At 41.8% G+C, this 26880-nt stretch overlaps 3 protein-coding genes across 3 annotated transcripts; 1 reads left to right on the top strand and 2 right to left on the bottom strand.

The window, feature by feature from the left end:
• Nucleotides 1-738: 738 nt before the first annotated feature.
• Nucleotides 739-7762, bottom strand: zgc:172079 (uncharacterized protein LOC563398 homolog). The gene is made up of 6 exons (XM_034557798.1): nucleotides 7740-7762; nucleotides 3443-3639; nucleotides 2636-2701; nucleotides 1716-1867; nucleotides 1422-1628; nucleotides 739-763 (listed from the first exon to the last, which is right to left on the bottom strand). Exons 2-6 carry the CDS (start codon nucleotides 3632-3634, stop codon nucleotides 739-741), a joined length of 642 nt encoding a protein of 213 aa, XP_034413689.1. The 5' UTR covers nucleotides 3635-3639; nucleotides 7740-7762.
• Nucleotides 7763-8936: 1174 nt separating this feature from the next.
• Nucleotides 8937-10199, bottom strand: mblac1 (metallo-beta-lactamase domain containing 1). The gene is made up of 2 exons (XM_034557302.1): nucleotides 9704-10199; nucleotides 8937-9340 (listed from the first exon to the last, which is right to left on the bottom strand). The coding sequence occupies exons 1-2, from the start codon at nucleotides 10136-10138 to the stop codon at nucleotides 9098-9100; spliced, it is 678 nt and encodes a 225-aa protein (XP_034413193.1). The 5' UTR covers nucleotides 10139-10199; the 3' UTR covers nucleotides 8937-9097.
• A 10822-nt stretch (nucleotides 10200-21021) lies between these two features.
• Nucleotides 21022-24024, top strand: mpdu1b (mannose-P-dolichol utilization defect 1b). The gene is made up of 7 exons (XM_034557124.1): nucleotides 21022-21184; nucleotides 21799-21864; nucleotides 22260-22392; nucleotides 22553-22638; nucleotides 22979-23097; nucleotides 23318-23428; nucleotides 23546-24024. Exons 1-7 carry the CDS (start codon nucleotides 21058-21060, stop codon nucleotides 23666-23668), a joined length of 765 nt encoding a protein of 254 aa, XP_034413015.1. The 5' UTR covers nucleotides 21022-21057; the 3' UTR covers nucleotides 23669-24024.
• The last annotated feature ends 2856 nt before the right edge of the window (nucleotides 24025-26880 follow it).

The following is a 26880-nucleotide window of genomic DNA, read 5'->3' as shown; positions in this document are numbered from 1 at the left end:
GTGGAAGAAGACTGCTCGAAATAAAAAGGGAAAAACCAAGGAAAAATTATAGAATTACTTTGTCAAAAATGGTAAGGTTACAAGTACAACATTTAAAGTTTCAGTTATGCAAAGTATATGTATACATATTCAAAAATGTACTACTTTTGGAAATGGAAATATTTGAGTAGTATGTACAGGTCCCACTCTGGATCAAATATTTGCTCTTTAATTAAACATTGGTTTGTGTATATTTGGCTGATAAAACAATGACAGAATCCAAACAAATTGTGTCTATTTTATTGTTTTATTATCTAAATGTTGTAGCTGGTGGAAGCAGAGCTGACTTTACCTTTGACTTTTACAGTTGGGTCGTTAACTCTATGCTACATTATTTTGGCTGCCTCTTCTAAAACCTCTCGCTATCTCCTCTGTTAGCTTATGTTCAGAGCTTTATTACAAAATATCTTCAAATATACTAAGTTACAAATACAAGGTACATCTTTTTTTTTTTTAACCATCTACAGTTTACGATCAGAACAAGTAAATAGTTGAGGAAGTACTAATTCACGGGTCACCCCAGTCATTTCTCTTGAACATTTTTAAAACAACGATGATTTGGACAGTGGCTACGCTGCATTAATGAAGACGCTCAAACCCTAGCTCATCGCCCCGTCGCTCAGCAGAATTGATGATGATGATGATGATGATGGAGACGGTGATGATGATGATGATCCCCGTCATTTCTACTTCAAGAAGTCATGGTGTGTTGTAGTTGAGCTCACTGTTGAGCAAAGGCAGAGAGACGGGGGTTACTTTATGTACTTTACATTATTACTTGTAAGGATGACACAAAAAAATACTTTTCACATCAAATCAAAGTATTTTAAGGTGCAACCAACCAGGAACCACCATCTATTAATGGCAACAGTCTATAATCAACTGATCAAATAGCATCAAATATGTGCCGTAATTTCTTTTATTATAATTGCACAATAGCAGCGGATCAGGCGACGAAAACATTGGATTTCCTGAATATGCTTCGCTGATGGAAAGCTTTTAATTTGAAAAGCCATCTCTCTATCTTTGTTATAACAAAATAGTTAACTGTAACATCGACACTGCAGAAGCCAGAGCTAGATTTTTTTTGTTGCTAAAAGTCAGTAACACTGACAGCTCAAATCACATGATTGGACGGGCTTATGACAGACACTGGATATACATGCACACGCAGTGACAGGTCCAGAGTCATAGGGATCCTGAGAACTACATATATATATATATATATATATATATATATATATATATATATATATAACAAAATGGACACCGTGTGAATATGGTGAGCTGGGCCCAAAGGGTATCTCGGCTGAATAGAAATGAGGCCAGACGGAGGTGTGTTTGAGTACAAGTAAGAACCCCCCCCTTTTAGTTTCTCATACCCTTTAGCGTTCTCTGCTCTCACCTCTTTGCCGCAGGTGCCACAGATGCATCCAAATAGTCCGTTTACCATCTGGATGAGACAGAGGGCGAGCTCCACGCACGCCGCCACCAGTAGAGTGGAGAACAGGCCCACGTTGAATTCAACCACATTCTCCGGAATTAGACACCAGCTCCACTGCTCCTTGTCGGTCAGGTAGCTCCCGCCACTGCAAAGGAGGAGAATGATGCATTTTATGTAGTAGATGGAGTCTCATTAAAAGGTGTGACGTCCACCCACGGAGGCCGGCTTGTACCTGCTGTTGAAGGGCGTCCCCCATTCTGGACTGGTGTTGAATTCGTTGCTCCAGAGGCATGTCGGCCCATTAGCGAGGCCCAGGGCAGCAACACTCAGACTGTACACGGCCCCCACCACACCCAGCGCTGCAAAGCCAATGGACAGGAACATCTGTGTGGAGGCGCACACAGTGGAGTCAGATTCAACATGACACTGCAACTGTCTGGAGAACTTTAAATTTACATTTGTTTATGTTTAGCCCCGTATGTCTGTCTTTTTTATGTTACTTTTCTTTTCATTTTTATTGCGACATTAGCTCCCTATTAAGTTGTGTGTTTCCAAGTGTGTTTTTGATTTATTTAAGAGACAGTGTTTGTGGATTTTGCGACATCTAGCGGCCTGGTTGCAGATTGCAACCGACTGACGACCCCTCACTCAGGGGCCAACGTAAACAGACGCTAGAGGCGGAGTTTGGTTTGTCCGTTCTGGGCTACTGTAGAAAGATGGCAGTGCAAGATGGTGGACCACGTGAAGAGAACCCGCTCCCTATGTAGATATGAAGGGCTCACTCTTCAAATAAAAACACATATTTCTTCATTCATGGTGATTATACACTAATAAAAACATAGCTATGAATATTATATTCCATTGCTGCAAATTGTGCTACTGCACTGACAACGCATACTAGTGTCTGCATTGTGCACCTGCCACAGTGCCTTTCATGATACAAACACTAGGGGTCCTCAGAGTCAGACTCTTATCTACTTTGTGTAACTTTGCCCCGATAAACGTGTCACAGTACAGATTTTTTTTTAAAGAAGATTGTCACGCTTCACAGAAAAGTATTTCAGCTACAGCTGGAGGATAATATCTGAATGTGATGGTGATAACATGGCATTGAACGTATGTCTACGATCAGCGACATCTCCTGGTACTTACCCCACAGCGGTTGGCACAGCAGCCATTAGCACTGGTCAGGTGGATGTGGATGGCAGGAATGAGGACCTGGCAGCAGAAGACGGAGGAAGGAAAAAGACGGAGAGATGACATATTTAATGTGAGGAGAGAAACAGATATATAACGAGAGAAGCCCGTGATTTGGTCTGGACTGCCGTTTAAAGAATGACATTTCCATAAAGATGGATCAACAGCAGATATCCTTACTTTTAGTCCCTAAGTATGGGTCATGCTCCAAAAACAGAGGGTCCTACAATTCCCACAATGCAACACGCCTCGTCTCAGTTTGCAACACAGTCGTTCTGTTATAATTCACATCACTATGACGTCATCGGGTTTTGTCTGGTTTGATAAAGCTTCCCGAGAGCCGCACAAAAGGTTGGGTCATACTTCCCATGATGTAGCCTGTTCTCTTAAAGATACCGTTCCCATACGAAGAAACTGCTCTGTCAATTACGTCCGAAGTTAAAGGTATTTTCTACCGGATTACGTCTATATACGCGTTTCTGATCAACACACGCAGGACTTTCACCCAGGCGACTTTCACAGCCGTTGAATTTATTTTTAAGCCAAACCAGGATGTTTTATTAAACCTTACCAAGTAGTATTGTTGTTTCGTTTTCAACGGTAAGGTCGTTTTTTTTATGGGAGAAAATAAATTTCCGTTGAACATAACCAAGATGGAGAACGCAGTTTAAGGGCTCTCTTCTACCAACTAGTTTGAGTAGATCATATATTCTGGACCTTTTTGGACATTAATCCCACTCAATCTAACCTCAAGCTACTCACCAGGATTCCTCCTCCTATCAGGCCCGCCATGTATTTGACCTCCTGGGTGAGGCGCTGCTCTCCCTCCCGGTCCTCGGCTGCATACGTCGTATCAAAGCCCGGGAAGAAGAGCATGATGTTGCAGATGATGGACACCGCAGCCATCACGTAGAGCGGGATGGCGATGAACTTAGAACAGGCTCCTGTGCACATGATGTCTGCGGATGGACGTTGGTCAAGAAGGTAACAAAATTACTACAAATGTCTACAAATCCCGGCTGCTCCTCCAAAGAAAAAAAATGCTCCTCTATCAGTGACACCTTGTTTTCTTCTCACACATCAAGTGCAGCTTCGTGCATCAGATGTCACAGAAGGGAACTGTTTGAATATATATTTGATGGTTTGGAGGGTGGAGGGTATGAAGGTGGAGCTATGGGTGATAAGCCTGAGTATCACCCGCTTTATGACCCAGACTTTATGCCATGGGTTTGTGTGTGTGTTTGTGTTTCCATAAGAGCCATAAAGGCCAAGCCTGTGATCTGTACAGCATACACCGTATGAAGCAGAAAGTAGAAAATAACAGAATACACATTATTCCAAGTACTTTTCCCCTTTAAGCACCATTTTTCTTTTGGAAATTGGTTTTATATAAAATCCTTTTGGCTAATGCCAATGGTGGAAAGTAACTAAGTACATTTACTATAGTACAGTACACATTTGAATACTTCACTATTTCATAGGTAAATATTGTACTTTTTACTTCACTACATTTATCCGACTGCTTGAGTTACTACTTTTTGAATTTAAAATAATGAAAAGTTAATGAAATATGATGTTTTTTTAAATAAATGAAACCATCAAACACTATATAGCCAAAATGACAGAAAGTATTTTGATAATCCTTTAATTCACAATCACAGGGGAAATGTTTTGAGTAGAGAGTACTATTACTTTCAATGTAGTTAAATAGTCTTATTTCTCTCGTCATTCCCTTCTGACCTTTGCTTATTTTACATTACTTTGACTAAACACACAAACACTCAGCTATTGTCCTGCAAAATGTGTGTTTGTGTGTGTCTGTGTGGTCTGTGTGTGTGTGTGTGTGTCTGTGTGGGTCTGTGTGTGTGCGTGTCTGTGTGTCTGTGTCAGTTGTTAATAATAATTAACTGTCTACCCGCTGAAGTTGAACATTAACATATTTTGTAACTTTTACTTCAGTGGAAGTACTAATACTACAATATGAAAACAGAATAATATACTGGATACAAATGTCACTTAAGTATAAGTATGTGGCCTTATGTTTGACCTAATCAGTTAAAGTATTAAAGTTGGAGCTGGAGCTCACTTTGAACGATTGAAGGTGCTACATTTGAAATTAAGAGCATTATTAAAGCAGCTAACAGCTATTTTCGAAGTAACGATTTAGATGAATAAATGTCCGCCTGAGCAGTGTTTGTTGTTATCTGAGATTAATATGACGGTCACAGCTGATAATGCTGCCGATGCCCTCAGCGTCGCCGTGATAAAAGTTAGCACTGCTGCCGTTAATCTGCTCGCCACTGGCTCCGCTGTCGCCATGTTGAGAGCTGTATAGAGGCAATCCCTCAATCATAAGGTCTGAATTTTGAATTTAGCAATGTACATTTTCATTAAGGGTTAGGATTAATTGATTGATTACAATTATTCATATTACAAAAGGGATTTACCATTTGCAATAGTCTTAAATTGTTTTCTGTCAATTAATCGATCATTTTAGCTGTACTTTTTATACGTTTTGCATGCAGAAATCAGAATCTGTGACTAAAGCTGTCAGATAAATGTGGTGAAGCATAATAAACATACTTAGTTACATTAGGAAGTGCAAATTGTAAACAAGGAGAGCGAGGGCAAACTGGAGCTGTCACACAAACAGCTGTGCATACCATGCTAGCTGTGGCTAACATCTGTACGCTCAGTACATTAGAAAACCAATCCCAGTGGTGTAATAATCAGAATAAAATGTAATAATAATTACATAACATTTGAGTGAGTAACATGAAGCAAAAATACGTTCTCTCTGATGTGTCAAATATCACATTAAAAAACATTTTATCATAACGATTATTCATTCTGAGGAATGAAAATTATGAAAATTATAGACGCCCGTGTTACATTGCTGTCTCTTCCGTGTCTCCATCAATCATATTTGCTTAACCTGAACAAGAAGTATCTTTTATCAGAACCCAGATAAAGAGCTTCCAGTTAGTAGAAGTACACGTCTTTGTGTGTTTGTGTGTGTGTGTGTGTGTGTGTGCGTTTATGATTTGATTACCTTATCAGTGTCTTATGGCACTGTATTCAAATGTGTGGGTGTAGGGAGTATGCAAATAGACTTTAACCAACAGCTGTCATGGATACACACGCATACACACACACACACAGACACACACACACACACACATACACACACTCAGGAATAAAGCCATGAAGTTCTTAGGAGGAATCCATTCCCATCCTAACAAGCCTTCATCCTCAGCAGCTCCAGTGACTCATGGTGTTCCATTACTGTCGGTCTTATCTCTGGAGAAGTGAAGTAGACCCTGACCTCCAAATCCACGGAGGTATGAGTAATAATGATGAGCACGGTGCACACGCAGTGACAGGTCCAGAGTCATAGGGATCCTGAGAACTATATATACATATATATATTCTATATTTATCATCATCATGTGCTGTGTGTGATCTGTGTGTCCACGGCGAAAGTCGCATACAGCCTCATATTTGTTGTGCTCATTTATGACTGTATGCTCGAAGACATCTTGTCGTTGCTATGATACGCCATGATTGTTTATTGACTGATGACTCGTCACTCCTCTGATCAACAACCGCTTCAGCAGCAAAAAGCCGGGCTGAAAACAAACCCGGATCCGGAGCATCTGCAGATCAATGCCAAACCCGATCCCTGTTTTTTGTTCTTTATCGCCATCTTGACTGTAAGGGTGCCAGGAGGGACAATTGAGTGAATCATAGATTGTAGATAAGTGCACGTCATCACCCGCTGGTTTGTGGCCATTGACACCAAAAAGTCAGAATTAACTTTCACAAACTGAAAACACACTGTGAAAGGGTTGAAGTTGGACGACTAAGACACGGACAACTACCAGACCGGACAATGGCAGACCGTGGCAGCGACCTGTCGGGTAAGGTAGCCGCGCCTTAAAGAGGGGAGATGGAGACCCACCTGTTGGTGGAGATGTTAGGACATGTTTTTGTCATATCCTCAAACCAGTCGATGCTGTGACCGGTCCCTGAACCAGTCACAGCATTGACTTTGCAGAGGAGGTCAAAGGTCATGGACCAGGACTCAATGGACAGCTGCAGGGAGATCAAATGTTCTCATTTGGCACCACAGACCATCTTTTAGTACCATTTCCCCCCATGTAATCCCATCTCCACGACACCTCCACTGGTGAAGACAATGGCATGCAGTTGAAAGCTGCATAACTAGTAAGCAGTATTTTTGTCATATTTCAAAGATAATGAACAACCTTTTTTTCCCCACAAAATAAAAGAATAAAGGAGTTAATAATCAACTGACCCTGGAGTTTAGACTCTAACGTTAACAACCTCACTGTTGGTTATTAACTTTCAAAAGGTCTAATGGCGATTAGTGTGAAACTAATCATGGATGAAGATGAATATTCAGATTTTACTCTATAAACATTACAACCTTGGAACAAACCCAGTGAATTAGAGAGCATCCATTTTTAAAACTCACGTGTCTTCATTTGGTCAGACTAATCACAGAGATATTAGATGTTGGTAAAATACAGATTTCAGACTACGGAGCTTTAAAATCTGTTCTAAATAATTGAATTATAATGCATTTGTTTGAAGTAAAACCCACATGGCTAATATAGAAATCATGTCTCTGTGAAAGTTCCGCTTACATCGGTGCATCGGATGCAGTGTTTACCCAAATGATAATAATAGATCTCCGGACGGTGGAGGTTTATGGCTCCACGGGAGAAGCAGAAAGCATGCAGCGTCTCTGAGGCCGCATGCTTTCTGCTTTATGGCGAGGTTCTGTAAACCCCTCCTCTCCGTGCCTGGTACTGCCACTGACACCCCCCCCCCCCCCACACACACACACACACACACTTGGCACGACGACAGCGTAGATCTGCACACGAGAGGAAAACCAGGACAATTCAAGGGGAGATCCCGCTCTTTGATATACAGGCCAGCACAACAAAGGTCCATTGAGTTAATGAGAGCCATAATATTAGGGCCAATAAACTAAGGCCACATAATGAAGTCTTAAATATTAATATCTTACCATCGTACCGATAGTCCAGCTGTTTCAGATGCAGTGGATGTTGCTTTTGGGTCGTAGTAAGGGAGCAAATAAAGAAAATAGGGTAAAGATTTGAACTAATAGATTACAACATGAAACTTCGCCAGTTAATTACTTATATTAAGACGACAATTGTTTTTATGTTCATCAAATTTTCTCAAATGTTATGTTTAAATGGGGCTTTATCGAATGCAAACTGTTGGTGAATTCAGGAGAAATGGGTATTTTGGATGTTTTATGTAGCCTAAGAATCTCTCAATTGAGCGGTGCATTAATAAACATAAGCTTTGGTTCATGTTTATTATGTGTCTCCCCCTCAAGATGTGCGTCTCGACGCTGATGGAAAGTGTAGCGTGAGAGATAGCGCTGTGGCAGCTCAAAGGTACAACGAACTGTGTGTGTGATAAATTCTTTCAACATTCTCAAGGCGTGTGTGTGTGTGTGTGTGTGTGTGTGTGTTCGTGTTCGTCCCTCCCCACTGGACCGCCAAACCCACTGACATGTGGCTTTTATCCTGTGTGGGAAAGGTCACAGGTATTTATGGTCTCCGGCGGTGGAAACATGACACAACCGGGGAACGCACTGGTTAAGTGAATAACTCAAAACACGGATGTAGAGAATTTGAAATTATTAACATACAATTAATATGCTCTCCTTGAAGCTGCCAGACTCCATTGACAAAACACACTTAATTCAAACTCCTAAAAAGCTATATGTTTGTATGATTCCTCTGTAGTTTCTTCTTATTCTTCTGTGGTAATCGTATCAGTCTCTGGCACAATCATTTCCTTCAATCTTATGTGTTGGAAAAATGATGTCTGGCTGCAAGTTTTAGAACCATGTCACTACATCATCTTCTATATATAAAAAAATAAATAAGGAGAAAGGGAGGTTAGCCTCTGAAGAGCGAAACGGAGAACAACAATGTGTCGTCTCTTCTTTGTTGTGGAGATTCTCTTCAAACACATGCTCCGGGTCGATTCATCAACATCTGAATTTTAAGACGCACTCACATTGTACAAACAAATATCACAGTGAATATCCGTCTGTCTTGTGTTGAGCTACAATATCTCTTGGGTCTGCTTCTGAGATAGAAACAAACAAAGACTTCTCAAATAACTGGAAAAATACTTTGTAACAAAAAAATGAAAAACAAGATGCATACATTTACATCTCCCTCATGCATATTGTCTTTATTTGTGTTTCCCTTTGTTTGCTTCGTTATTGTTGTTTCACGTATAAACAGATTTTTAAATGCTCACTTTTTAAGTGATCAAATAAAAATATATAGATTTCTCTGTACAATGTATTGTAATATTAATATATATATTTTAAAGGGTTCATGAGTTCCTGAGGACTCTGAAAGGGAGTCCATGTCCCGGTATGATGACATCAGCGGTGCGGAGCGCCTCCAGGCGGCTCACCTCCTGCACTGCAGTGTCCATGCTCACATCCCGCCAGCTGTCCTCGTCAGAGCAGCACTCAAACAAGTCCCCGGCAACGAGCACTGTGCCCTCTGAGGTTCCCGTTACCTGGACGCTGACATGTTGTCCCGTGTGGCCCGGACTGGGAACGACGGACACCTGTGGGAGGGAGGAGACGGCGTCAGAGCCTCAGGGGAACCCATCAGGACTTCCCACTGGCAAATAGAAGAACCCTGTCACATGAATCAGACCATATTTATTCCTGCACCATATACACGCTCCACTGTGGCCTTACTGCCTTCAAATGCCATTGTTGTTTTTATTTACAGTGTGAGAGGTTGCAAGGGCTTGACATGGTGCAAGTACAAATGGGACAGCACTTGTGCAACAATACCACGTGACCATGAATACATCAAAAAATATATATTGTATACAATTGTGGGTATTTATTCGTGAGTCCGTAAGGGCGCAGCATGCGACACTCCCTTTAAACTAAACCCTCAAACCCCCAGAGAGACTCACATGCTCGTCAATACGGTACGCGTGCCCTTCTGCCAGTTTGTTGGGACGGTACGCGTCCCCTTCACTGACGTCATATCCGACAATCATCACCGCTGTTGGGAAAAGACTCAGATTCCCAATGTGGTCCGAGTGTCCGTGAGTCCCCACGACCACGTCAATGTCCCCCGGTCCCAGACCCCTCTCCTTCAGCGTCTCCAGGAGGAAGTCCCGGTCCCACGGCCCGCCGGTATCCACCAGGATAGTCCTGGGTCCCGTTATGAGGGTGATGGTCCCATCAGCCCGGATCGTCCCGTCGGCCTGGAGGAGACAGTATCCGGCTTTAAGGACGGACACGGAGTACGGCTGACCGGGGAAGTCCGACCGGGACTCTGAGAGAGGGACTGTTTGAAACCCCCCACAGACCACTTTACTGTCTTTCCCCATTATGGTCTCCATAGACTACGTTATCGCAACGGGGTAGACGGGCACGTGCCACCTCTATTTCTGCTGCTTTTATTTTAATGGCATGTTGTAGCCGTTGCGTAGTAGGAGCATACCGCCACCTACTGTACAGAGGTATGCACTGTGAGATAATGTAGAGGTATTTAGTATTAATAATTAAAGGCAACAAACAACTCTGAATAAAACATATATTTATTATATCCAATGAAATATTCCCGCTGTTCTTTTGATGGATATCTATCTTTACATTTACAGAGCATATATGAGAAAGTGATCCCTTCTCATACTTGAATCATCCTTAATATTCCACTTGAATTTCTGCTTTATGGCATCAGCCCTGCAGCACTCCAAATTATTAGAGATTAAAGTAAGATTATTACTATAAAACATGAAGATGCAGTAGCAAAATATTAACACGTTTTTGAGTCACCCATTCAAAATCTGAATTTCACATTAGTGATTACGTGTTCACTTGTTAAGTCTAAAACCAAGGCACATTTAATTTATTGCAGCAGTTAAAGATTCAATATATATAATATATATATATATATTATATATATATAAAGTATTACTGTTGGTAAGTTAGTTCATCTTCCCATCTCTTGTCAGAAAGGAGTAAAATGGTCATAAAGATAGATGAGGAGCACATAGAGACGCTATTCAGAGTCTATGAACATATGATGAAGGATAAATCTATGGATGATTATGATTGATAAGATGATGAGAAGGGTCTTTACTTAAAACAAATGGATCATAATCACATTTTTAAACATATTTTAAAGCTCATTAGTCTGACACAGGGGCGTCGTTAGGCCTTTTTTAAAAAATGTAATTGAATTAAACTCTTGTTTCTCACATGGACACGTTATTTATAACTCTAACATGCTACATATGTGCGTGCGTTCTGGTTTGTATGTTTTCTCCCCCTTCAAATTACAATCCAATAGCCTATCATCATACTTAACAGTATATAATCCCCGGGCACTAGGACCTTTGGGATGCTGCTGCGCTTTCTTTCTCACTCTGTCAAGTAACGTCTCTCGTCAACGACAGCAATGAGTTTAGCTCAAAGTAAATGATGCAAGGAGTGAACTTACAATGCTTACATTTAGGTTTACCTGTAAGTCCAGGTAGTTACAGAATGTGGCTGTCAGTAGTTGTCAACGACTGTTACCTGCTCACATTTAGGTTTACCTGTAAGTCCAGGTAGTTACAGAATGTGTCTGTCGGTAGTTGTTAACGACTGTTACCTGCTCACATTCAGGTTTACCTGTAAGTCCAGGTAGTTACAGAATGTGTCTGTCGGTAGTTGTTAACGACTGTTACTGTAATGGTAAAATAACCATGACCAGTCTTTCACCTGGAAAATCCTCATTATTTTGTTAGAAAATAATGAGCCTGTGTGCTGTGGATCCGTCCGAGACTGTGAAAACACAGATAACAACTCACAGGGAGTAACCTTTTGTTTTGAGCACTTAAAAACGAAAGACAAACACAAGTCCGTATGAATCCTTTACACTGTCTCTGAGAAACGTGCCTCTGTAAACTTCTCTCCGCTTGCAAGCCAGAAAATAAAGAACACTCTTATATTCCTTTGTATCAACAGTCTTTTATTACATAGGTTTGAACTTATTGATCAAGACTTAGACTTAAACCAACTCTTCTGCTTTGATCCTTGTTTAATGTCTATCACAATTAAGTTCTATAACATTACCTGCTTACATCTAGGTTTACCTGTAAGTCCAGGTAGTTAGAGAATGTGGCTGTTGGTAGTTGTTAAAGAGTGTTACCTGCTTATATTTAGGTTTACTTGAGGCAAATGAAAGGGAAGTTAGAAACTGTCTCCAGTGAGCGAGAGTGTGAACGAGCGAATTCGAAATACATGAAATAACTATCGACATATCTCTATCCTTTGCATTAATATAGATTATTATAATATTTTTTTACATTGAATGGTATAATTGACACTGAACTAGTTCATCTTTATCTCAGTGAGTGTCCAAATGACCATACAATATCACTATGACCCTGAAATTCTGTCTCTTGTGTTATCATATACTGAATGCAAGCAAAACTTCAGAGCAAAATCACACTCTTTCTGATTGAACCAATCTATGAACTGTTAGAAAAAATGGATATCCGGGGCCCCACACATTCACAAAAGTGATGCTCCCCTTGGGCCTAGCCCCCCCTTTCTTTGAATCCTACAAACGCCCCTGGTCTTACAGTCCATTGAAATCGGTATTTGACCAACATCTAACATCTCTGTGTTTGACCAAATGAAGCCAATGCTCATTTATTTCTCCTTAGCTGTATTAAGCAGTGCATTTAATTCAATTCAATTCAGTTTATTTTGTATAGCCCAATATCACAAATTACAAATTTGCCTCAGAGGGCTTTATAATCTGTACACATATAACCTCCCTGTCCCGTGCATTTACTGGAGTTCATCTGAAATGTGTTATTAGTGGAACATATACTGTATATGACTGGATGTTTATCAGCTACCAGCCCTTATTGTGTATGTTCCCCAAATGAGGCTGTTTCCTTGTTCCCAGAAGTCCAGTAAAACCAGATTACCCATTAACGGATTTCTGCTGACCTCCAGTGGAACGGGGCTCGATGTCACGGCTCCAAAACACTCCAGGTCTCAATGGAATTATTGAGTTTTCCGGCGAAGGCAAACCCTAAAGTGCACCACCATATTCCAGCTGAATATTGAACATCTGTGGTATGGTTTATTGTTAAAAAGACAGACCAGAAACCCGATATTCATAAAAATATTCATAAAACTATTCATAAAATTTAAATTAAAAAAACCAAACACCCTCAAACATATATCATTTTCAAGAGGGGATTTGTCCAAATGTGGTGGGGAAAATACATAATTTATTATAAATGATGACCTACAGTATGAAAAATGAGAGACTGGTTCAACTTCATACGAACTCGAGGAGCACACTAGAGTGCTGCAGGGCTGATGTGTTTTTAGAGGCCAACCAGGAAGTAATCTTTGCACTGGTTCCCTCAACAATTTCTTCCTCTCTGCATTTACTGACACATGTTATAACAGGATTCATTGTTGCAGCAATCTATATTTATTTGATATGACGCAGGATAAAGACTGCATAGGTAATAAAGGAAGGAAAGCCTACATCTGACTAGCTAAGGATCTGCAGACAGCTTGTCAGTACACATAATGATTGATGGGGCTGTCCTCTCATGCAGTCCTGTCTCATAAGACAGAACATATTGAGAGGTTATTGATGGGCCGCACCGGTGTTTTGAACCCAAACCATAATCTCACTTTAGCTGTTTCACCCAAACATGAACAATGTCATGGATATTACGAGCTTCATGAGATATGGTTGTATTGCGTGAGATTGTGCAGGCGTGTCCAATAAACTGTTGACTCTTGCAGTATGATAAAATATCACCTTTAACACAGCCAGGGTTTCAGAATATCAGAATGTCGACCAAACAACATCTGGGATTTAGTTTTTTCTATTTCATTTATTTGTATTCTTTAAATGGTCCTAATGCGTTTTCCCGCTCGTCCAGAAACATAATTCTGGAAGATAAAATACCCTCTTGTATTCCCCTCAGGCAGTCACATTTAAAGATATGAGATTAAACACTTTAACTGTAGAATATAAAAGTGTCATAGGGTTATAAACCTCTATCTTCATCTGCAGCCCAAGTGAAAAATACCGTTTAGAAATTACTGCAGAACGTCTGTAATAGTTCTTTGTTTCTACACGTTCATGTTGTGGGAGGCGGTGAGACACTTTAGTCGGGACTCACCCAATGTTTAGCTGTAAAAGTGGGTTGGGACAGTAAACTTGGTCATAAAAAAATAGGGCCAAAGTCTCAAGTCCAGACACGAATAAGGTGACCAGACTCTTGTTTCACAGATAAACAAGCGACACATCTTGGGCAGTGGGTAAGTCGTTTTGCTCAGATTTCACGGATTCTAAGTTTTACAGAAAGCTCCTGGTCCTTCCGTTAGGAATGACTGATGTGACTCTGTTCATCCTCGTGTTGTGTAGCACACAAGAATGACGTAGTAGGTGAATTAAGTATAACTGAGAGATACTTTTAAAATGGTGTCGTTTGAGAGGTTGGTACAAGCTGTTTTATCAGACTGGTTCATGATGATCGTGTGCATGTAAACTGGACTGTTGTTTTAAAGATACCTGCATTATTAGTGTGGACTTGGCCAAAAGGGACTCCTAATGTACATGATGATACCCCAACAGACTAGAAGTTTTAGGGATGGCACTGTGGATTTTTTCAATCTCATCTCTTGTCAAAAGAGTTGCTAATGGATATTCATTAAATATATAATATTCATAAAATATGCACATCTACAATATCTACGCAAGACCATCCATCCAACTCCAAACCCTTGAAGGTGCAATGTGTGCCATGTGGCCGGAAATTGAGTTCAAAACATTAAGAAAAGAACAATATTCATCAACAGTACTGTATGTGAAGAGGTTACAGTGTTGACGTTGTCTCAGAGACGTTTATGTACAGAGATATTTGCTGAAATTAGCATGCTAACCAGCTAGTTGCAGCCTGTCCTTTCTAAGCGAGTGAAGCCGATGCGGAAAAGAAACGTGCATTCTCTCTGCTGACCAGCAGGGGGCGACTCTTCTGATGGCAAAAAGAAGTCAGATTGTATAGAAGTCTATAAGAAAATGACTCTACTTCTCTCTTGATTCATTCCCTCAGTAAACATTGCAAACATGAGTTTATGGTCTCAATCTCTAGTTTCAAGTCTTCTTCAATACAGCATGATGTTTATTTAGTAAATTACCATCCATTTAGAGTCAAATAGACCATAAAGGGCAGAATGCTTAAGGGCGGGCTGACTGTGATTGACAGGTCGCTGCTGCTACCAGAGCGGCATCTCTGTCACTTCTCCGCATTCCAAATGTGGTAACTTCTTTTTATCGGTTGCAAAAAACAACTTCATCATTGAACTCAAAGCTTCAAAACGACAGTCCACAAACTGTGAGGTCACGATGACTAAGTCCACTTCTAGTACACAGTTCATGGTCCTGTCATCTCAGTCTGCCCAACATAAGAGGACAAAGAGGCAGAGCTGTTATGGTTTGTCTCTGACCCCAAGCGCACAACAACAGGAAGGTTTAGTTCTAGCCGAACACACAGCGTAGTTTATTGAGCACAACAAGTCGCTGGGAAAAGAAACACAAAAAAAAACTCAAAGTGTCCCCTTAGTCCACGGGTGATCGAACATCAAACCCCAAAAAATCCAAGAAAATACTCCACACAAAAAAGTCAGCAAAGACACGAGGGAAAGTTCAGTGAAGACACAGGGCGGAAACTCCACGGACATCATGGCACGAACTCGCAACGTCAGCACAGACAGTCCTGATCTTTATCCCCCCGAATACAACGAGCTGACGAGCTGCAGCTGTGGGACAAGCTGCGTGGCTTCAGGTGTGAGTTGGAGCGCACCTGGCTTGTCCCCGCCTCCAAGCCCGTAGCTCCCTGGCAGCGCGCTCTGAGGTACCGGGTGTCACTGTGTGAACGGGCTGAGGAGGGAGTCCGGCTGGCTGAGTCCTGACAAGAGCTGCCCGAGGGGCTTGTCAATAATAACATCCTTCCATCCATCCATCCATTTTCAATACCATCCATCCATCCATCCATTTTCAATACCGCTTATCCTCATTAGGGTCGCGGGGGCGCTGGAGCCTATCCCAGCTGACATAGGGCGAACATCCTTGTTCTAAGTAATTTGCCGGGAAAGTACTCGCCGGAGCATCTGCACGCTCTCCCCCCGGGAAAGTAGTCTCCTAGTGACTTTCTGAACAGTTAGCAATTGGCTTTTGTTTTTTTCTATGTGATGACTGTACCGTTAGATTGTATAGACCCAGGAGTCGAGGTGGAATGCTGTGTGCGGCAATCTTACACATTTGAACCTTTTAGGCTGAATAGCTCCACTTCTAAGTGGATTGGCACACACTTTGGTACATCCCAAAAAGGATGACTTACAAACAATGACTGTGCAACATGTGTTATATATATATATATATATATATATATATATATATATATATATATATATATATATATATATATATATATATATATATATATATATATGCTGGCATCTGTTTAATGTCTGTCACATATCTTTACCGGCTACTGAATCTGGATGGAGGATGGCGGCGAGTACTCCGACCCAGGATAAGCCCACACTCACCAGGAAGCAGGTATTCTTCTTGTGATGATGGGCAGCTTCCTACAACGATAATGCAACCTTGCCACTATGTGTATTAATCAAACATTGTTGTCTCCTCTACAGTATAAAGCTCTGGAGAAGAGCTGTGTTTCCAGCTCGGCACCGTGGAATAAACCCAGCCTCAGTGAATTCCAGGTGAGCTAAACATCATATAACATAATGACGAGAGGGTTTGATGAATATATGAAAGCGTCCCAATTGTCGCTGAGGATGTGTCACATTGCTTCTGATCCCACAAGGTAAAGGATTTTCAAGAATCCTCACACAGCTTTCCTGTTCAGAGCGGTCCTCCTGCAGCGAAGGTGAGCAACAGCGTGTCAATGTACGGGAACAAAGTGGAAAAGAAAGAAATAAAGAAAGACACTGGGTGGACCCACAGGATAACCTCTCTTTTCCTCCAGCCTAATCTAAAATCAATGCAGAGTCTGCAAGAGTGCCTACAACTTCTTCATGAGCTAGCGGGCGAGGTCAACAACATCCGCCAGGTACGCAGCACATCCCGCTGCACTCCTGTTTATAGCTAAAACGTGCATGACTCTTTTCTTGTGCGATGATGTTAGTCCAGGGGCTCCACGGCAGTGTGGGTGCTCGCCTCACAGAAAGGTAAGCCGGGGCTAGACACAGAGTCTGCATGTTCTCCCTGTGGCAGAGGGGGTTCTCTCCTGGTTCGCCGGCTTCCTCCCACAGTCCAAAGACATGCAGCTCAGGTCGATTGATGACTCTAAATTTCCTGTAGGTGTGTATGTGAGTGTGACCCCGCGACCCTGAACAGGAGAATAGATGGATGGATGTTAGTACATTTCACATGACGTCATATCCCTGTGATACAACTGCCAGAAAGTATATGTGAACAGATACTAATTTATATGGTCCACATTTATAGAGATATGACGAAGCTGGGATACTTACACAATTTCATCATGTAAACATTTTGATTATGATAATTTATTTAACATTAATTTCCGTCTTTGCTTGATTTAGGGAAAGCGAGGTGGTAAGAAGGCTGCACCAGAAAGGAGCACCAAAGAACCGGGCAACCTGGAGACCAGCAAGAGTCTGATCCTCCAGTGGGCCGAGGCGCTGGAGCGAAACATGGTTATTAAACATAATTCAATAATGCCCCATATTTTATATCTGCTGTGTTCACCTTCAGTTGTAATTAGACTAATTGTTCTTCCTCTTACTTGTCCTTACATTGTTTGCACATCATGTAGTGTGTGTATCCTTGAGGCTTAGCACATTTTCTATGTTTAAAAAAAAGATTTAAACTTGCATTAGTTATAGCAAGCCTTCTTTTGGCCTTCGCCTTTTATTGTCCTACATTGATTGCACATTCATCTCTATGGTTATTATTCATTCTACTCCCAGGCAAAAAAAGGAACCAGACCAACAGATGAAAAGACAAGTAGAAGAGATGAAGACGGAGGAAAGAGAGAGAAAACTGACGTGGAGAAACACAATGAAAAGCTTCAGCAGTGGGCGGTGGAGCTGAGGGATGTCCAAGAGGTGTGTCTCTGTGTGTGTGTGTGTGTGTGTCTGTCTGAGAGAGAGAGAGAGAGAGAGAGTGACATAGAAACCAAATTCTCGCAAACCAAAGCGCCCTGAAAATGCTGTATGTATGTATGTATGTATGTATGTGTGTGTGTGTGTGTGTGTGTGTGTATGTGTGTGTATCCAGTCCAACAATGTGTCGGATGAGGACCTGAAGAAGCTGCTGTATCCCAGAGGGCCAAAGGGGTCGAGGCTGGCCGCCATCCTTCCACTGCTGGAGTTTGTGGCTTGGTCCCTGTTATCAGAGGACTCTGAGGTGTGTTTGTGTGTATTACACATGTTGTGGGGACATAAGTCTGTTTACGCAATCACAAGACTTAGCATTTGGGTTAGTCTCCTAGAGATGAAAACACATTCTCCCTCCCAATTATGTGTCTTTTTAAAATAAACTCCCAACTGAGGGAGTTTATTTTTTAGGTTTACTGAGGCAACAGAAGTACTTGGTTAGAATAAGTACACTTGTCACGTAACAGGTCTTTGCGCCATGAGGTAAGTCTGTAAGTTACGTTACAAAAAGTCAACATTGACTTGGTTTCACTCATTATCTCGTTCTTTACAGTCCGCCGGCAGCTCTGAACGTGTAATTATGATGCGAACATGGCAGCAACCTTCAGGTTGGAAAAGTGAAGCCGATGTGGAAGTCCCTTAAACTTGGATTCTTTTAAATGTCTGTCAGGGGGAGACTCCTCTGGTTGTATAGGAGTCTATAGAGAATGACTCTACTCCTCTCTTGATTTATTCCCTCAGTAAACATTGAAAACATGAGTGGTCTCAATCTCTAGTTTCAAGTCTTCTTCATTACAGTATGATGTTCATTTAGTAAATTATGATCCATTTAGAGTCAAACAGACCATAAAGCATGAATATTATTCTACAGGAGGCTGTGTCGATACTGTGGCTGCCAACCAAACAAAAGGCCTGGAGGACAGGAACTGGAAGCCCCAGATACATCCCTAACTCAGGTGACTCGGCATAAGTTTGAGTTCCTCTCTGTCCAGCCTCGACTTCTGAACACACGATGTCTTGTCATCAGCTGGTTGTGTGAAGGAAAGACTGATGATGCTGCGACCTGTTAACTTCGGGGGATTGATGCTCCTGTGTGACGAGGACTCCTTTGAACATCAACGTGAATGATTATGAATGATCAATGCTGCTTGTGCTTTGCCGAGGTGCCTTTTGACCAAGCAGACAGTGGGAGTAGGTGGCTGAATAGGACGGGAGGAGAGAACAGAATCTATAGAAGATCACCAAATATAAATATTGATATACATATAAATACTGTTTTTACAATTCAATTCAATTCAGTTTATATAGCCCAATATCACAAATTACAAATTTTCCTCAGAGGGCTTTACAATCATATACGACATCCCTGTCCCAGAGATGTCGTATATGTACAGATTGTAAAGCATTAAGGGATGCATTAAGTACGCAGCATTAAATGCTGCATACTTATGAAACAATATTGTCTTTCAGTGTGGCAGTGGATTCGGAGTGCCTCAGGTAATCTTTATTTCATAACTTATGAGTTACTGCAAAACAGAAAATAATCAAACTTCCAGCGCCGTCCCCACTAACAGTACTGTTTGAATCCCAGTGTCGGTCCAGTTGGACGCCAGCACCAGCTCTTCCCGGCTGGCTGTGTCCTCAGACCGCCTGCAGGTCCGGGAGTCAGCGGTGCGCTCCGCTGCCCCCTCGGAGGAACCCTTGGCCGAGTGGCCCTACGTGCTGGGCTACGCCATCATCACCGCGGGGAGACACTACTGGGAGGTGGAGGTGTCCACCAACGGTGGCTGGAGAATAGGTGTGATGTCAGAGTCTGCTCCCTGGAAGCGAAGGTCCCACATGTCACCGGGGAGAGGATACTGGACCCTGTGGAAGAGCTCCTCCTGTTTGTGGGCCTGCACCGAGGAGCCCACCAAGCTGCAGAGGGCGGCCGTGCCCCGACTGATCGGGGTGTATGTGGACGTGGGGGAGGGGCAGGTGTCTTTTTACGATGTCGATCGAAGGGTTCACATTTATACTTTCTCTGATACCTTCAGGTGCGGTGTTGTCCCCGTGTTTGGCCACCTGGATGCAGACACAGTCCTTAAAATCATACCAGCAGAGATGTCAGTATAAGACAGAAAAATGTAGGATTACATGATGAAGATATGCATGTTCTCTTCAATCATAGCCTCCTTTAACAAATGACAAGATCGTAGAAGTTGATCGTAAAATAAGAATGTTGGATAACCAAACTACTTTAAACCTTATTTCATCACTTGTGAATGGCTGCACATTAAATCAGAATGAGATCAAATACTGTTTTTTCATCCATTTTGTTTAAAAGAAACACCTTCACACCTTCCGTTCATTCTCAGATGTAAATGCATTTGCTAAAACTACGAGGGCTACACCTGGAGAGGTCCTCGTTGTATCACAGAGCGGACATAATATTATTATTATTATTTTGAAACCGATAACGATGAAACAAAACTTTTGTTTCATCGTTTTTGGTTTCAAAATAATAATAATAATAATAATAATACAATTTGCTTGTTAACAGTGTTGGTAAGTTACTGGTTGCATTCAACGAAGTTACATAATTTATAAGAATAATACGTGTAGTATATTACAGGTATTGAGGAAAACAATGTAATCAAAATACAGTTATTAATCACAATGTTGCTGATTGCTGAGTGGTTATATCACCCATAAAAAAAAGCTTATATGAATATAACGTTGTTGCTCTTTTCCAATCCTAACTCATGTTTCATTGAAAAACTTAAGAGTGATGTTTTGAGGTTTACACTGCCCGGTTTATGCTGAAGTTTTTATTGTCTTTATTGGCCAGTTTAAAATATGTGTAAGAAGAGCAATCAAAAAGTAATACAATATAATACATTACATCTCTTTGATAAAGTAATTACATACAGCAGTAGTTACATTACTCAGTACATTGTTAAGAGTAATTTCTAACTAGTAATCCGGAAGCACATTTTTAGAGTAAATTGCAGCGGAACCTTTGTATTGTAATTGTAATGCAAACTGGCGGAGCTCCTTTAGTGTTGCACATTTGAACGGCAACGTTACATCTATCTCCACAATGGCGGAAGAAGATGTTTTGGTCGAGGGATCGGCCTTTATGGATCCCTTTAAAGGGCTTTTGCTGACATATTTTATGCCAGAATCATGTTACGACGAGTTCTTTCTAAATTTCAACTTCCTGGATGGTAAGTGGCTCGTTTTTAGTTGATTTTCAGTCGCTCAGCGGCCGAAAAGACACCTGCGAGATGCATTGCTCAAAGAGTAACGTCGTAAACCAGCTGTGATGTCGTAACGTTGGCAGCTGACAGATTTAGTTATTCGCTATTAATTACGCTATAAAACACGACATAACCCTTTTTTATTTGTGACTAATATATAGAAACGTTTATGCCTGTATGGTTTATGTGCACTGGGAACAGACCTGAGATATTGACGACATGCATTCACTGTGAAGAAAATATCAGAGAAAACTGCACCTTCTGCTAGTAACGTCACACCTCTGTCAGCTCAGTGTGTCGCTCCGCTCTGCGAGCAAATAGGGCGTATCTTTCAATAATACTAATGAAACGGAAACATAGGTAATTTGCTGTAATGTATTATATTACAGCAAATTACGGAATAATTCTAAAGATGAAATCGCATACTTTTTACTTTTAGTGCATACTGCGTCTACCCTTACAAAGTACGTACTGTCAGTATGCATTGAATTGGGATGTACTACTTCATCGCATTGCTTCTTGAACTGTGTGTGTGTGTATGTGACATTCATTACATTTTTCTTCTTCATATTTGGTTGCAGTACCATGTCTGAAGGTTGTCCTGAGCAAAGGTCTGGGGATCGGCATCATCCTGGGATCAGTGATGGGTAAACGGCTTGCCTCTGTATGATTCAGAATCCAGTTGGACAACGGATTATGTTTGAGTCTAAACTTGAAATGCACCACCGATCGTATGGTCTATTTGAAGCCTTCAACAATATTGTATATTATTTATTAAAATGACGAGATGAGAAAGTATCATGACTTGTTTATATATTGGCAGGCAACATATTCAACTCTCCGAGAGAAAGACTCTGTCATAATAAGCCCCTTATTAACAAAATAATACAACTCTGGAAACACGGCCAATATTCAGCCTGTGCGCTTGTATTTGTATTTATCTGTCAGTATTTTCATGGGTTCTTCCGTTGCGATTATCTGAATGATCCTGAATGTTGTCCCTGCTCTGTTTCCTTCACGTCTCCTCCCTCCTTGTTCACAGTGAAGCTGCCTCAGATCTTCAAGCTGATGGGAGCGAAGAGCGCTGAGGGCCTGAGCTTCAACACCGTGCTGCTGGAGATGCTGGCCATCACGGCAACAATGGTCTACAGTATCTCCAACAAGTTCCCCTTCAGGTTGGGACCAAATTCAAATCACAAAGTAGAGATTTACATGTAGCACTCTGACTTCTACAGTCCCGCTATTGTAACCACCGACCGAACCACTGCACTGTATTTTGATGTTTGTGCAATATGTTAAGTCAGAAATAGAGTAACAGTGTGGCGGTTTCCTCAGTGCCTGGGGCGAGGTTCTGTTCCTCATGCTGCAGACCGTCACCATCGGCTTCCTCATTCAGCACTATGGAGGAAGAACCAGCCGAGGTACGACTGCATGCAGCGATCGCTCAGCTTCATGTTTAGAGCCAGCGCAGAGGTCACCGCCTGGTCCCGCCTGTTTGTTGTTGCACATATAAGTACATAAACAACTACCTGTATGATCAGAGATGACAATACCAGACAAGACAGGTGCATTTAAAAAAAGTTTTAAATGCCTTCAGCCTGGGGATGCATTTCATTAAAGTCAACAAAACAATTGCAAAAACTAAATATTTCGCCCATCATGTTAAAGTAAGAAGAAATGTACATCGTAAAAAGCTGTTGAGTCCTTGAGGCCCTGAGTCCTCGAGGCCCCCAGCACCTGCATTTGTCTCCTCTCTCCCAGGTCTCCTGTTCCTGGTTGTGTACTTTGGCCTGCTGGCCCTCCTGCTGTCTCCTGTCACTCCCATGTCAGTGGTGACCTCCTTACAGGCCTCTACCATGCCAGCCATCATCGTCGGCAGGGTAGGCCACACAAGTCGTAATACATTTATAATATAATATAGTAATATTCTATTTTTCATCTCATAATTTGGCGTGGGATTTCAGTCTGCTCGTCAGTGCTGTGCTCTTCTGTCGAATTATGAATTTTGCAAACTTATCAAAATTGTAAAGGACATGTATAATATAAGACACACGCAGACACTCAGGAGAGACTGACGGGGTGTGTGTGCGTTGGTCTCAGCTGATCCAGGCGGCCTCTAACTACCGTAATGGGCACACTGGTCAGCTGTCTGCTGTCTCCGTCTTCCTGCTGTTTGCTGGATCCCTCGCTCGTATCTTCACCTCCCTACAGGTGAGGTGTCTGTCTGTCTGAGAGAGAGAGAGAAAAAAAACAACAAAAAAACACTTTTTTAATGATCAGTGTGCGTGGCACGAGTAAATAGTTTTGAGCCATCTCGCCTTCTTACAGGAAACTGGAGACTCTCTGATGGCCCTCACCTTCGTCATAGCGTCGACCTGCAACGGCGTCATCGCCCTGCAGGTCCTCTACTACTGGAACAGTCCCCCGCAGCACAAGAAGAAGCGCGAGTAGGTAGAGGGCAGTTGCTGAACTTCAATCGCAGGAGCAACACTTTTCTTTCCACAGCCAATGTTTAGATGTTCTCAGAGAGGAGTCTTCAACTTGAACTAGTTGTACCTGCTGGACAAACACTTGACTTTAGGGCCAGCTGTGAACGGAACATGGCCAGCATATCTTCCACGTGGGCCCACTGGCTGTATGATTGACAGAATACACTGAGATTACATTCCTCTTGGTCCTCACTACTGTCGGGCTCCATTCACACCGCTGTGTTAAGATGTTTGGGAACATTCACTGTACTTGAGCTTGGATGTCTGTAAAGAATAATTTGTTGTTTCGTCATTTCCTATAAACAGAATTCCACACGAGCTCCCATCATTGTAAGGTCCCTTCTGTGGTGTGTAATGAAGAGGTGGCTTTATACTGCCGCGGAGGGTCACTTTTCCAAATCTCTACGATATTAATGCAAAATTCCAATTTCTTTTCGCAACATGAGTGGAAATGATACAAATACAGTTCACAAATGTAGTGACTACTGACAAGTGAATACATATTTCTGACCATATTTCCCATTAACTGCGAAGCTTCCTCTAACCCACTCTGCGTCAGCGTTGTCCCAACGAGCAAAGATGACAGGAAGTAGTGCACGGCTGACACGGCAGTGAATCACATGTCTCGAGAGCTAAATGATTGACAAACAATGTCACATCACAAACACAGCTACTTTTCTAAAACACAATTGACCTTTTTTTTGTTTTTTAATTGAGTGAACACACCATCGTCACCACCTCAGTTTCTGCATTTCGGTTGCCTCTTTTATGGAACCAGCTTCCACTTTCAGTCCGGACAGTCACTTCATTTAAGAATAGACTTAAGACTTTCCTCTTTAATAGTGCTTATAGTTAGGGCTGAATCAGGTTTGCCCTGGTCCAGCCCCTTGATATGCTGCTATAGGCTTATAGGCTGTTGTCATAATAGTACAGTGTGTTATCATGATGAGTTCATGTGTTCTCTTGTAAAATGTAGCACTGGTGAGAAAATGGAATAAATCCAGTTTTTTGAAGATGTTTTCACAGCAACATAAATTAATGTTAAAGAGAGAACTATACGCAGTTTAACTTTCTAACACTAGCTATAAGCAGCTTTTAGCAGAACTACAAATTCAATTCAGTTTATTTTGTATAGCCCAATATCACAAATTACAAATTTGCCTCAGATGGCTTTACAATCTGTATACATACGACATCCCTGTCCCAGGACATTACATCGGATCACGAATAACTCCCCAAAAATAAGCTTTCAGAGGGAAAAAAGGGAAGAAACCTTCAGGAGAGCATCAGAGGAGGATCCCTCTCCCCGGATGGACAAATGCAATAGATGTCATGTGTACAGAATGAACAGCGTGGTGGGTACTTGCGCACTAAAACCCAGAGGCCCAGGAGATCAACCATGAACTGGCAACCCACCCGCAGCCTCAGACAAGCCCCCGAGGCAACTGCTCCAACCACTTTCGTCACCACCAAACCACCCAAACGAACTCCAAAGAGAATCCGCTCTCACCTACCAGGGACAGAAAAGCAATTCACTTACCTTTAAGACTGTAACCAATGCGCCACATGTCAGTAGCAAAGCCAACTTCACAACACAAATCAAAACCTGGTCCATCAAGTTAGGACGAGCCCCTAATAGTTACGTTCCCCGACTGAAGTCCAGGGGAGGCGGGGAGAAACAATGGACGGACTTTTATCAAGCATGACAAGTTTGGAGCAGATTCAAGGAAGTCCAGTGGAGCCTGTAGGTGGCGCTGTGACAATGTGAACATATACATGCATCATGGGTCTCTACATGAAGTGTAGACCACGTCATGTAAATTACATGTGAATCCGAGGTGCTTTAGGCTGATTTGCTTTGGCCAGTAGGTGGTGCTTTGACTGAATAAAAATACGGTTCCCGATATCCTCAGGCCGTGACTTTTATCAAGCATGACAAGTTTGAGGCAGATTCGAGGAAGTACAGTGTAGCCAGTAGGTGGCGCTGTGACAACATAAAATCTAGACCACGTCATGTAAATTAAATGTAAAGAAAAGTGATGCAAAAACATGTGTCCTGGCTGGGTCTCAAACCTGGGCTTCAAACCTGGGCCTTGTGCCGAAAAGCTGACTCTTATCCAAGGGAGCCACAGAATCTGCTGTCTAAATAATTTTAAAAGTAATTTTCTTTTCCAGTAGGTGTACCTATGACACATTCGAAGGTTTCTTCATGTGTATGTGCTCAGGACTGGACCAGCATCATGCATGATTATTTTGTCATTGGATGATGTTAAGCCACTTTCTATAACATAACACATCGCACAAAGTGGGTGTGTATTCAGGTCCACGTCAAGGTTTTTCGGTGCAAACTCACCATTATGATAACTATTCATCTTTAAGGTCTTTAGATCATTCTTAATCAAAATTGAAGTTGATCGGATACATTTTGTGTAAAAGTGTAAACAGAACAAAGGACAAACGCCCAAATTGGGCAAATTGTTGTAGCGCCCTCTACTATTTAAATCACACAAGATTTTTTGTGAATGTTACAGGATGCAATTTGCACATAATGCAAGTTTTGAGTGATTAGTCCCAATAGTGTTGAAGTTATGAGCATTGAAAAACAAGACCCTAAGAGGTTCATTGGTCCATATCTCCTTAACACAATGAGATATCAAAAAGGTTTTGCTAAATGTAGGTGATAGAGCTTCGATCACAATCGACAGAAAGTTTGTTACGAATCAGACCCAGCGTGGAGGAGAAGTGCCCAATTATGTGTTTTTCACCAAATTCAAATTGGTGGAAAAAGTAGGCGGAGCTTAGGGGGTCTGAGAGGCTTTTTTGTAGAGCAGGTGGAGATTGACACGTGTGAAAAGTCAATCGGACATTTTGGGTGAAGGGCATCGCCGGTCCAACTTCGAGGGGGCGCTAGTGAGCAATTTTTTTAAAACCCAAATTTGACATCTATCACATTGGGTGAGTTTTCGAGCATGGCAAGTACTCCAAGAATGCTCCCAATGTTCAAAAATCTAAATCTGAATAATACAAATCTGAGCATATACAATAGGGACTCCTCTCGGACTGACTTCGCCAGTCACTCGCACCCTAATAATATAAGAGGTTGAGCCCTGTGCTTTTGCCCTGTGTGTTCGTAAAAAAGCCTATAACCAATACTACGTACAATTCTGTTAACGC

The sequence above is a fragment of the Cyclopterus lumpus genome, chromosome 18 (genome assembly GCF_009769545.1).
Source record: "Cyclopterus lumpus isolate fCycLum1 chromosome 18, fCycLum1.pri, whole genome shotgun sequence".
Lineage (NCBI taxonomy): Eukaryota > Metazoa > Chordata > Actinopteri > Perciformes > Cyclopteridae > Cyclopterus > Cyclopterus lumpus.
The sequence above is the reverse complement of the archived record's forward strand: the minus strand, read 5'-3'. Positions and strand labels throughout refer to the sequence as shown.